Source organism: Neopsephotus bourkii, unplaced genomic scaffold, assembly GCF_033783945.1.
Source record: "Neopsephotus bourkii isolate Nb327-2 ecotype Australia unplaced genomic scaffold, CSIRO-AGI_Nbou_v1 NB_384, whole genome shotgun sequence".
Lineage (NCBI taxonomy): Eukaryota > Metazoa > Chordata > Aves > Psittaciformes > Psittacidae > Neopsephotus > Neopsephotus bourkii.
In genome coordinates, this window is record NW_026900889.1 from 280302 (window position 1) to 292553 (window position 12252).

A 12252-nucleotide genomic window follows, 5' to 3' on the forward strand; every position below is an offset into this window, starting at 1 on the left:
ACCATGCTGAAGCATGAGTTTGTTGGGTTTTTTAATCCACCTCTACCTTCTGGGTAGGGAAGAACATTCTTGTACTTAAGACGAATTCTTAATTCCTGTTGCAATGCTAACAGACTTTCTGCATGCTTCAGAGCTATGACCACCAGAAGCTGACTGAGAAGCTGACATCAAGCGATCGTACATAGTGCCAATATTTAACTGGAATAAACAGAACCTGCCCAGGCATCAGAACACAGGATTGAAACGCAGCCTTTCTGAAATTGGGGAACTTAACTAAGTCAGGGTCTTCCACATCAACCTATGAAAAAACAAAACAATCCATCATCAGTAGCATCTCTTTTTTCAAATTCAATTTGATAAAACAACATTTTACTGATACTAAAATTCCAGGTAACTATTTACCTGACTGGTGTTGTGAAGAATATGACTTTCATGTGGGTACAGGTTTTCTGAATCTTGTGGTGAATACAGGCGGATATACTTCCTTCCAAATACCTGTGTATATGACAGTAAACATTTTCCATGTGTCATTAACCTGCACATCACATTACAAACTGTGGCCAAGGCTGGCACTTCAGAGTGAAATAGACCTGATTACAAGAAATATCACTGTCTTTGTTCACAATAAACAGACACTGCTATAATAAAAAGTTAACTTAGACTATTGGAGCTGTAAAAACTCACATTAGGAAGGCCTGAATTAAGCCTCAGTTACAAGTGAAAACACAGGTTAGCAAGATGCAACTGTTTGGGACAGAGCAACTAAGCCTCGACCCATAAACAGACAAGTAGAAAGCATTCAACATCATGATCCTCCTGGAAGATGTTTCAAAGTGTAAGCCATTTAAGAAACAGCAAACTCCTTCCAGTAAACACAAATCCCATCAGGGTCTGAAGCTGTCAGCTGCCTGGACCAGGAATACATCTTTGAACTTGCATATAGACATACCACACAGGGCCCCAGTGCGTATCTGTGTCACTCTGAAGCCTACAAACAGCATCTTCCTTAGCAGCAATGAGTTCACGGTGCAAATACTACTTCATCTGACTCAATGCATGCATGAGTAGGTATTTTACCAGGTAGCCTGAAGTTGTTAAAGTATGCACCTATATCCACCCCAAAATCTTGCAGTTATGGAAAAGCAAATTCCTTGGTATACGATGACAGGATCTATGTTCTTTCCAACTCTTACAAAATCTGTGTGTGTCCCTGGAAAAGCTGCTTCTTGTGATTCCCAATTATCAGCTGCAAACTGAAGATAAGTAATGATCTATCTCAATGAGGAGCACTTGTGGCCTACAAGATTAAGTTGCAGTAGCAACTAATGCAATAGAATAGCAAAACAATATCTGCATATCCCCTACCCTTCAATTGTTCATCAAGTTGTCTGCTACCCTTGTCTCTAGCACACCGTGAGCACTTTTCCTAGGTAAAGCATTAACAGCATGTACAGAGTTATCACAGTACAGACCTGGGCTAAAAAATTTTGCTGGGGATCCTGATGAAGAGGTGAGATAGTGCCTTCTGGACCAAACCAAGCGTTGATGGTGATGTGCTCTTCCTCCCCTTCCCCCAGGCAGCAGTAGTCGGGGATACTGATATCTTCTTTCAGTTCCGGGATCTATTGCCATAAAGAAATAGACATTAAAAGGGTTTCTGCTGACTTGCTAAAGGTATGTCATTCACAGAACATAGGAACAAGGCTTGACATGAAGAAAACAAATGACCTGCTTGTCCAGGAAAGGCGGGAGAGAAGTAGCTGAACTGCTAGGAACCTGCAGGAAGTGTCCTCCCACCTTCCGTCCTAGCAAGCAGATTCTGTTGGAGAGGTGGGAGAAAGAAAGGGGTTTCTCATTCTTCAGAGAATCTCTGCGAGATCCTTTGTTACATCTCCCGTCAACCTGATCTCTGGTTAACGGGAATGACATTTCAGAATATGGTGAACATATCACCACTGAAGCCTGTTTCTTGTCCAAACCTACTCCCTGATTTACATATTCTTTAGGGAAATGCTGCTTTCCAGTTGATATCCCTATATGTTTATGATGCATTGTACTGAAAAGCACTAAGACTGAATGTCCTTGCCCCTGAAAGAGTTTTTTTCCATGCCTTTTGGCCAAATGGACAAACCCCTCCCTCTGTTCCTTCAAACTGTGGGACTAGAAACATAAGAAATACTACGAATTCTCCATATGCCCTTCCATCTAGCAGAGCTGACATCCTCAGAGATGACAAAAGGAACACTGGACTGCAGAAAGATAAAAACATTCACCCAGTTTTACCTGATCAAAGAGCTGGTGCTGGGCAAGGTATCCCACACTCTTCTGAAATCACAGCAGAGAAAGAAAAAAAAACAGAAACAGAGAGTGACACATAGGTAAGAATTCTCAGTCAATTCATTTTCTTATAGGTGAGCAGAATTTACTTATAGGAAACCACTATTTCCTGTTTCTGTCTGTTTCAGAGTACTAGAATTGTTTCAACAGTTGACTAGGATAAGGGGTCTTCTGAAATAGTGATTTCCAGCTATCGCAAAAAGGCAAGTGCAGCGGTATCCCCACCTCCAATACATGAGCTCGCCCAAAGCAGCCCAGTTATAACACTGCAGCGCCCACCAGCTCTGCTGCCAGTCCTGTGACAGTGCTCTGCATCATTACTGCCAGGCCCTGCTGGAACACAGACCACCTCTGTAAGCATCCTGGATTCCAGGCTGTACCACAGACCATGTGCACATGGTCCTCCCTGCCAGAAGGCTTGGAAATGAGGGCTTTGGATCCTCAGCTGGGAAAGTCAAGGGACATTTAATTGCTAATCAAGTCTTTATTCTTTCAACTGGTGGCACAGGAATTTGGATCCTACATCTCACTAAACAGTTTATTAACCAAGAGAAACGAAACTGCTGGCTGAGTGTCCCTTATCCTTAGACTCTGCCACTCAGGTTTGTGCTGCAGAAGGTATTCATCTATTCATCAAATTCCAGCTGCTGTACACTTGATTATATATAAAAATCAAACCTAGCTATTGTTACAATAACTATTAGTAGGTTCAGACCTTGAAAACATCAAACCTTCTAATTCAGGGTTGTGGTTATAGCACACCCCTCCCTGACTTTACCTAAGCAGAAATTTGGTACCAGTAACATATTGCTGTATGAACCAAAATGAGAGTAACAGACCTCATTCACAATATACTGGCTGATGAAGTCACCAACAGTCATGAGCTTCTGAGACCATTCCTCATCTGTGTATCGGGTGCCCAATTCCACAGGCACTGTGCGGCACCCAGCGACTTGACAGAAATAGTCCACACTGAAATAAAGTAAGTTCCGTTACCCCTTTATTCTGCTGCTCTTACTGATTTTGAATGCAAGGCAATCGAGCAAAATCTATCTTTTAGAGTAATAAAGCTCTACTACCATGAAGTTTTTCGCTCTAAAACCAACCAATGAGACACAAAAAGGCACCAGAAAAGTATGAAAGCAACAAGGAAACAAGCAGTCAGGTTTGTGTGTACATTATGCCACAATGTCCTTCTTGTTTTGTTTGCAAACATTGTTCACCTCAGTTAACTATTGCTTCCTACCAGCTGAGATGTAAGCTGTTAGTCCCTCTTGCCTAGAGATGGCTTATCTTCCTACTGCCTGCTGCCACATTTGCTAAACACGTTTTACGTTTTCATCATTGTGCCAGATCAGCTCTCCATCAGGGCCAAACTCTGCAAGTGGCAGTAATACCCATCCTGGCTAAAGGTGGGAGAGTTACTTTGGAGGGTGGCATACAGCTCACCACTGACAATGACATTCACTAAACAGAGACATTCATCTTTTAAAGTGTCTGAAGTTAAGCAGTGGAAAACCTTCCCTCAAAACAGAACAAACCCCCTATGAAACAAGCGCGTTTGGTTAACGTCAATTCCACCCTTGGCTGGAATGAAAGCAACTGCTCGAACTAAGCAGAAGTGTTGTTTCCCCTTTTCTAGGGAATCATGAGCTTTACCTCAGGAACACCCGGTTCTCAGTGCTGGAAACGCAGGCTCCTTTGCTTACACGGCCCAGGCCGCAGAGTTACCCCTCACTGCTGAATGGCGGTGTCCGGAGCTCAGCATTCACACGCGCCCCGCGAAGGAGCCGCTCGCACCGACCCGCACCTCCGCAATTCCCTTTCCGAGCTCCAAACCCCGCTGCTGCGCCTGACCCCGGCACGCGGGGCTCCCACGCCATACCGGCCACAGAACGACCCCCCAGGCCAGGGCACAGCCTCCTCTCCTCACCTCCACTTCCTCATGCACGGCCAGTGGTCCATGATCCCCTCCAGCACCACGGGCTTCTGCGGGATGAGGTAGTTGTCTCGGAAGTGCTCCAGCGAAGGGCACCGCAGCCGCGGGACCTCGTCCTCCGGCCGCACGGCAGGGGCGGGGCGAGGCTCGGTCCGGGCGCTCTGCAACACCGGGTTGGGTCCCGCAGCTGCCAGCCGCGGCCCCGCCGAGCCCCGGCCCGGCCCGGGGGGGAGAGCAGGGACAGAGAAGGCGGGCGGGGGAGCGCGCGGGGGGCCGGGCCCCTCAGGCCGTACCTCAGCGGCCAGCCCGGCCGCGCCGCGCCGCTGCTCCCGGGGCAGGTGCTGCTGCAGGACGCGGACGAGGCGCGCGAGGACGTTGTCCAGGACGGAGGCGCCCATGAGCAGCCCCATGTCGCAGAGGCGGACGGCGGGCGCGAGCGGGCGGCCCGCGGCGACCTCGGCCAGCGCCCCGAAGAGGCAGCCGTAGGTGTAGACCTGCCGCCAGGCCTTGCTCACCTCCCGCCACGGGCCCGTGTTCAGCTTCTCCCACGAGTAGTCCCGCAGGATGTCGCCCAGGCGCCTCAGCGCCGCCGCCGCCTCCTCCCCGGGCCGGCCCTCCGCGCCGTACAGCAGCCCGCGGGCCCGCCGCAGCAGCGGCCGCACGCAGGCGTCCACCTCTCCGCTCAGCGCCAAGGTGAGCTCCTCCTCGGTGCCGGGCAGCAGCGCCCACACCTCGGCCCAGAGCGCGCCGCCCGCCGCGGGGCCGGCAGCCGGACCCCCACGACCAACGGCTGCCGCCATGGCGGCGCGACGCTGCCGGGCCTGCGCGTGCCCTGGGGGCGGGGTGAGGCGGGGCAGGCCCCAGCGGAGCGGCCGGCACGGGGCGGGGTGGGGCGGGGCCGCTCTCCCGCTGCTCGATCCCGCCCCCGGCTCCGCCCCGCGCCGGGATATCCCGGGGAGATGCTCCACTCCCTTCATCATCTTAGTTGCCCTGCGCTGGACTCTCTCCAGCAGGTCCCTGTCCTTTTTAAACTGAGGGGCCCAGAACTGGACACAGTATTCCAGATGAGGTCTCACCAGGGCAGAGTAGAGGGGAAGGAGGACCTCTCTCGACCTACTAACCACCCCCCTTCTAATACACCCCAGGATGCCATTGGCCTTCTTGGCCACAAGGGCACAGTGTCGGCTCATAGTCACCCTGTCGTCCACCAGGACCCAGTCACCGCCCGGTTCCTCACGTAACCGGCTTTGCCTCTGCAGCCGTGGAGGCAGCGGCAGCGGGCTCAGCGGGGTGAGGCGAGCGGAGCCTGCCCTTTCGGAGGCGTTGCTGGTTTTTCGGGTTAAAGACTCCGTGAAGCTGCAGCGCAGGCCTACCGCGGGCAGTGGAGCACCAGTAAAACTCTCTCCAGGTGGTGCTATTTGGGCTCTTGTCCAGTGGCTCTGTTGGAATTCAGTAACTGTATAACTGGTGCAGCTGTTTGTGTTAAAGAGAAGCGTGTAAATCCGATGTAGTCTTATTTCTGCTGTACCTGACACCTTAACTATACAGCCATGGTATGAGGAAGATAGCTGTTTTCACTTTGGAAGTCACCCTGTTCTGAAAAGTGGATAGCTATTCACAAGTAGATGACTACTGTAAGATGAGGAGGTGCTCTAATCAATGTTGTTCTCAAATATTAGAAAGCAAGCCTGTCTGGGACCTTCTGTGCTGAGTAATTTGAGAGGAGCCTGGAAGCGTCAGGGTTGAACACTGCTGCGAGGCAGTGTCCTTTGGGTTGTTCATGCTGCGTGGTTTTAATCTATACTTAGGTCGTGCTTGCTGTGTGGAATACGCACCTCAGGCTTGTAGCGCACTTCACACAACATCTTTCAGCCCCACTTTGCTTTGATAATGTGTCCTGAGCATGCTTTCAGTACCTCATATGGGACTGTAAATATTATTTTGCTTAAAAGTCAGCAATTCTGAGGACAGTCTTAACATCACGAGCCAAAATTTCAAGCAACATAACAAGAAAAGAGGAATTTGTAACTCATGAGATGGTGTCGCTTGCCTGGGGTTGAAATCTGGCTTGATGCAAAATCCTACTTTTACAGAAAAAAGTTAAACCCGTCACCTTTTGTACTGAGAGAGCACCCATTCCTCTGTCCCCCCCCCTGCTCAGTGGCTACTAGTGCCTCTGAAGAAAGAGTTGCTGTGAGTCCTGTCTCTGCTGCTCATGCCTCTTCTCTGCCCCATTTCCTGCTGTCTGGTTTGAATGACTTCCATCACACTTCAGCAGCTTATCCTGCTGGCCCGTCTGTCCTCCATCTCCTTTCTCTTGGCACCTAAATTCGTCCTGTGACTGTGATTTTAGCACCTTCATTTAGAATTTTCTTCTCTTTGATTGCTAAATGTTAATTTATGCTGCTGTAGGGGAATTATTGAGCTGTCAAGGAAAACTTCTTCTTAGACCTTGTGTTCAATATTTGTAGTTTGTTTTTCTGGGCTTGTGCTTATAGACTGCCCAATTTTTATTGCCATTTTTAGTAACTTTTATTCCTCTTTAAGTTTGTTCATGCAGTTCTTGCTTAAGGGTAGTTTTCCTAGCTTAAATGCTAGGATTTTTTCCCCAAAAGATTACATTTTGGAGGTTTGGATTTTCCTTCTGGTATTTTAAATAGCACCAAGTTCTGAACATGCTATCTCTAGTGCAATGGTGGAGTGTGAAGCTTATGATGAACTTTATCAGTTTTAGTGTAGGTGAGGAAGTATTGGGTAGATTTTAGGTTTTGGGTATTCAGGGAGGTTCAGTGTTTCTCTAGTTATTTCCTTATGACAGTGTTTCTCTAGTCATTTTGGTACAATGGTTTAAATGCTGACATAGCATCAATAGTCTTGAAAGGGCTGAGCTGTGTATCTGCTAAGCTAATAAGGACAGGATTTCAGATGTGAAGCCTTGTAGTGTGTGAGTTTGGCTTTTAGTCTAGGGGGAAAATCCACTAAAAGCTCATAATATTGTGCTCTATGGTAGCAATTTGTTGGAATTGTCTTCATTGGGAAAATCCCAACAGATTTGCAGAAGCTGAACTGGGAAGTTTTGCTGTCAGAGTAATTGACCTTGCAGTATATGTGTACTAGTGTAGAAATGGCTGTAAACTAATGCAGATGGGGGTTTTGTGAGCTGTCTGACCAGGAAGCAGAGCACTTCAGTGTTAGATGTTTCCATTTTAAGTCAGCAAGAGATAATTTAATTCTTGGTGCCAGCTGACAAAGATTATTGTCACCTGTGTAACCTGCAGAAGTGGCTGTGGGTTAGGCCACTACCAGCAAAAGGTAGCCTCATCAGAAGTAAATTCTTTAAAGGCTGTGGAGGGCAAACTGCCCAACCTTGCAGGAAGATGTCCCTTCTCAAACACAGAGGAAACCATTTCTTCACTGCATCCTCCTGTGGCATAGTCTGCAAAGCACTGCTTTTTCTCTTTTATAGTCTGTGTGCATTCTAAATGTGGAGCACACACTTGCTTTCTCCTAGCACTGACATCCAAAAAGAAATGACCCAGGTAACCCCCCAGTAAAGAGCACACAGCACAGCTAACAAAGCCTGATGAACCATCTGTATTTCCTCTGTTTGCAGTCAGAGATTCCAGGTCCCATGGTTACTTGATGTTACCTTGTCTGCTATTGATGTAAAAGTGGTCAGTTACACCAAATACCAAACCTTGTGCTTTGTATCTTACTTCACCTTAGTGTTTATTGGGAAGAGCAGGTGTTTGGCCTGTTCAGAATATAATTATTTATTTGTAGTAAATTCTCTTTCGTAACACTCTTTCCTCATTTACTCATTCGATTTAATGAGCAAAGTCAATTGGTTTTGGATTTTATGAACATGATCTCAAGACACATGCTCAGTAATTCAGCACTTCAGTTCTGAGCAGGATGGTTTTCACTAGGTGGATCAGTTTGTGAAATGACAGCATCTGTTTGCTTGTACACATTTATTTATGACTCTTCCCCAGGTGAGTGTAGCAGGAGGCTGGAGAGTAATAACCAGCTGTTGAAATTAGCAGCAAGGGAAAGCAGTTACTTGATCTGTGAAGGAGTGTGGGAGCCAAGGCCAGAAGTAATAAAAACTAAACAGATGCCCCAAATACATAAACCTGAGTGGGGCTGTGTAAATTACTTGCTCTGCTGATGGGCAGAGCAGTGTCAGATGAGTTGACTTTGGCGTTTTCATTGACGATGAAATGTTCACCACCACTGTGTGGCATTCAGCAATCCGGAGAGCATCCTGGTGTGACCCTGGGATCTCTGCAGTGCTCGGTTGGCATGAGCCGTGGTGTGCAGGCACACGGTTCTCTCTGGTGGCTTCTGGCACTTGCCAGGACACAAAGCCCTTCCTGAGCATTTGTGTTCCCTTCCACCGGGGCTTTTGGCAGTGATGGTTTCCTAAGCAGGAGTTTACATCGTGCTCCTCAGTTACTGCAGGTACTCTTAAAAACAAATTTCTGACAACAAATGAAAAATATATGTTGTTGGTACATGACCTTCGTGTTTTGTAAAGATGAGAAACCAAGGTGAAACTATGGAAGTTTCACTGAAACTTCCCTAACATTTCGTAATGTTTTGGTGGTTGTCTGGGTATTTTATATATGGGATGTCTGTAAAAATTAGTATGTTTGAAGATATCTTGCCATTAGCTGGCATCAACTGTGTCTCTGTGGTATGTAAAGTGGGACCCTCAAACCTCTAATTATTTATACAAATGAAAGAGGGTCTGGCAGTATTTAAAATGGGCTATTAAAGAAGAGGACTCTGTAGTCATGCGAGGTGAGCATAGATCCAGAATTTCATGATGCCTTTGAGCAGAAAGCATAAAAGTTCAAAACCAACCCAGAAGATGAAGCCTATCCTGTTCAGGGCATGAGGACTGAGGTGAACCTTGCAGAGGTCCAAGGTTTGCAGCCACATTTTTAACCATGTGGTATTTTGATTGATGGTTAACGATTGCAGTTGTGAGTTGGAGGTAGTAGGTGTCAAGCTTCTGGTGTAAGTTACTCTGATTACTTAATAAGCAAGGATGGAATCAACTTTAAAAAGGTATCATGGTTTGAAGGTGTATATTAAACATTTTATACGCATTTTATGTTTGTGCCCCAGTTCTAGATTCTCTGTTACAAAAGCTAGAACTTAAACTTCTGGTTGATTTTATTAGTTTGCCTACTTGAAAAGAAAGCCTTACTATAATCAAGAGTCTCGTTGGCATTAAGAGGCTGTGAATATTGTTTAGCACCCTTGTTCTCTGCAGTAGTGCTTCTGTGAGATGATGGCAGTGAGTCCCTGCCAGCTGTTAGCAGCAGCAGGATGTGTGCAGCTTCCCTGACCACTGCAGCAGAAGTGCCTGCAGTGTTAGCGGTGCCCTGTCTGCAGGGCAGGGATGAAGGGGCTGGAGGACTGCTCCTGCTTCTGTCCTGCCATGTGTGCCCTGGGGTAAGGAGGCTGTGTCTGCTTCCAGGAGTGGTTGGTTGCTACCTCCCATGAGCAATGTTCTTGTTTAATAACTCCCCCCCCCCCCCCCAAAAAAAAAGGTGGTTGTTTTGGGGGTTTTTTTTTTTTACAAGAAGTGACAATGGGAGGTGATGTGTCCCCTGGCCCTTAGGGGGGTGTAGATTGAGGGTTGCTGCAAGCGGTATCCTGGCTGAGTCTGGATTTGCATTACAGGGCATGAAAGGTTTTCCCCCTCAGGGAGAATGAAAGTATGATGAGCACATAAGATTTTTGGCTGTCTTTCCTGGGTGCTTTTTCTGTTCCTGTGAACAGGAGATGAAAAGTGATTCTGCTCAATAATACGTAGACAGATAATTGTTCTGCAAGAGTTATTTTCCTGAGATGAGCAGGGTCTTCCTGCTCAAGAGTGACCCTGCCATGCGTTTCAGTTGTATTCTAGAGCTGAGTGTAATTGCAGAGCGAAAGTGTGATGAGGGCTGTGTCTTTATCAACCTGCTCCCTGCATTGTGTTTTTATCAGTGCCATCTGCTGTGCCAAGAGTGGCAGCTGCCAGGTCTCAAAAATAGCGCTGTCATGTACTTTCATGTAGAACAACATATTGTCATCATTTCTCTGATATTACTAGATGGAATAACTTTAAGTGAGATAAGGTGACATTTTGCATGGCACTTTGGAATGCATTTCATTGCAGTGTGTGTAGGACACACAGTGTTCTTTCTGGAGCAGGCTATTGTTATACTGCACACCAGTTCTACTTTCAGAAATCACTGGAAAATGCTTATTTTCCCAAAAACATTACGTAACATCCATCTGAGACATATGTGTCAGTGCTGAGATGTAACCAAGACACAGTCAGCATTAGTACTGTACATATGTAGCCTTAGTTACCTTTGCTGCTTGGAAATTATGTAAGTTAGACTATTTTTTAAATCTAGTTGTTTGTTTTTTCTGTTTTTTTTTTTTTTTTTTGCTTATATCAGCTTGAATCTCCTTCATATTTGCCAACATATTCAGACAGCTCCTTCAGCATTAAAAGAAACCAAAACTCGTTACAACAAACCTTTAAAAACGTCTCCACGGCAGTAAGAACTCTTTATGTTGTCTCAGCTGGACCTCAGGTAGGAGATCTACTTTTAGACTAGGCCAGTTCTATTAGGTGTGCAGCCTAAACCAACCTTCTGGGTTCTCTGGAGTTGTTTGAGAGAAAGGGATCCATCCCAGCTGAGGTGGGATACTTGTGGTAGGCAAGCACCCCTTTGTGGGTGTCTGTCTCCTCAGTCCACAAAGGGAAAAGACTAGCTTAGGTGGCCTTCTTGAGTTTCTGGCAGATAAACGTAGGTGAAGTGAATCACATCCTGAATATATGCTGACACATCCTCTTGTTCTGAGTGGCTGCCAAAATCCTGCTTGTGCACCAAGTGTAGGAAGGTATTTGGTGTAATCCACTTCACAGAGGTGCCCATCCTTAAAAGCAGTGAGGTACATCCTCTTCTGCATATTCACCTCACTCTTTTGGATGTGTACTTGGTGCAGCTTTTCCTATGAAGGTAGTCTCAGTGATTTCTAGAACAGCTGGCTGGCTGATCTCTTCTTGTCATAGTCCCTATTGCTGCTTGCACAGGTTAAGCAGTGAGCAAGGGAGGAGGAAAAATGGTGTGTAACTTGGAGAATGTACCTGTCTGTTGCAATATGCCTGGCTAATACTTGTGCATTGTAAAACTGCAGCACCAAATCTGGCTGCCTACTGGGAAGATGTATGAGGAAAATTGATTTGGGATATTTCTTCTTACTAATGAGCATTTATGAGAAACAGCCTTTCAACATGTCAAAACCCCAGTTGTGATGAAGAAGGTGGAATATGTGTTCTTGATTCTTGTGTCATTTTCTTTTCAAGTGTGATAGAGTGTAAAATGCTGAGCAGCTGATTACCAATGTAAAGGATGGAGGCAAGGAGGCAGCTTGCTTGGGAGGCAGCCTGCTTGGAATGGTGCTGCAGGTGTGAAGCTCTTCTGCCAGGAGTATGGAAGGAAGCCAGGGCATGGCTCCTGCCTCGGCAAATGAATGTGTAGTGTCGGCACTTCATCGCTAGCCAAGCAGAGGCCATTTGAATTGTGAATAGTGTTTTCCCAATGCAAACAGGAATCAGCCTGGAGAAAAGTCTTTTGGCATGTAGGGGAAGTCATACACTCTAGAAATGTAAGTGTTGCCTTTGGATCGCCTTTGTTGCCTTGGAAAGTGGTGCTTTTCAAGAGCTGATAAGCAGCTCTGATAAGCTGATAAGGCTTCTGGCATTGTACTGCTCTTGAGCACAAACCAGATCGCCTTTTTATCCTAAGGGCAGGATTAACCATTAACCACACTTTATATGTATGGATGTACCTTAAGAGGAAGAATATATATTATAAATACTGGGGGGGGGGAAGGGGGATGGGGTGTCTTCATCCCAAGATTTACAAATCTCATTTGAAATTTCTGTTTGATTTATCCCTCCG

At 46.6% G+C, this 12252-nt stretch overlaps 1 protein-coding gene across 4 annotated transcripts; it reads right to left on the minus strand.

Moving 5' to 3' along the window:
* Positions 1–18: 18 nt before the first annotated feature.
* On the minus strand, positions 19–5095 carry KDM8 (lysine demethylase 8). Of its 4 annotated transcripts, none has more exons than XM_061349080.1 (7): positions 4570–5095; positions 4271–4326; positions 3177–3309; positions 2284–2325; positions 1473–1622; positions 403–495; positions 19–298 (listed from the first exon to the last, which is right to left on the minus strand). In XM_061349080.1, exons 1-7 carry the CDS (start codon positions 5074–5076, stop codon positions 134–136), a joined length of 1146 nt encoding a protein of 381 aa, XP_061205064.1. In that variant the 5' UTR covers positions 5077–5095; the 3' UTR covers positions 19–133. The 4 variants fall into 4 exon arrangements, with proteins under 4 accessions (XP_061205064.1, XP_061205063.1, XP_061205062.1 ...); XM_061349079.1 differs by lacking the exon at positions 3177–3309 and adding an exon at positions 1729–1819 and having other exon boundaries at positions 4271–4437; XM_061349078.1 differs by having other exon boundaries at positions 4271–4437.
* Positions 5096–12252: the final 7157 nt, after the last annotated feature.

Bases quoted from the DNA above. Each gene is read 5' to 3' on its own strand.
- KDM8 (XM_061349077.1), bottom strand. From the start codon at position 5,076: ATGGCGGCAGCCGTTGGTCGTGGGGGTCCGGCTGCCGGCCCCGCGGCG. The intron at 1,623-2,283 runs GTAAAACTGGGT...TTATGGCAATAG, and splicing joins AGCACCAGCTCTTTGATCAG to ATCCCGGAACTGAAAGAAGA. The intron at 299-402 runs GTAAATAGTTAC...GTTTTTTCATAG, and splicing joins TTCTTCACAACACCAGTCAG to GTTGATGTGGAAGACCCTGA.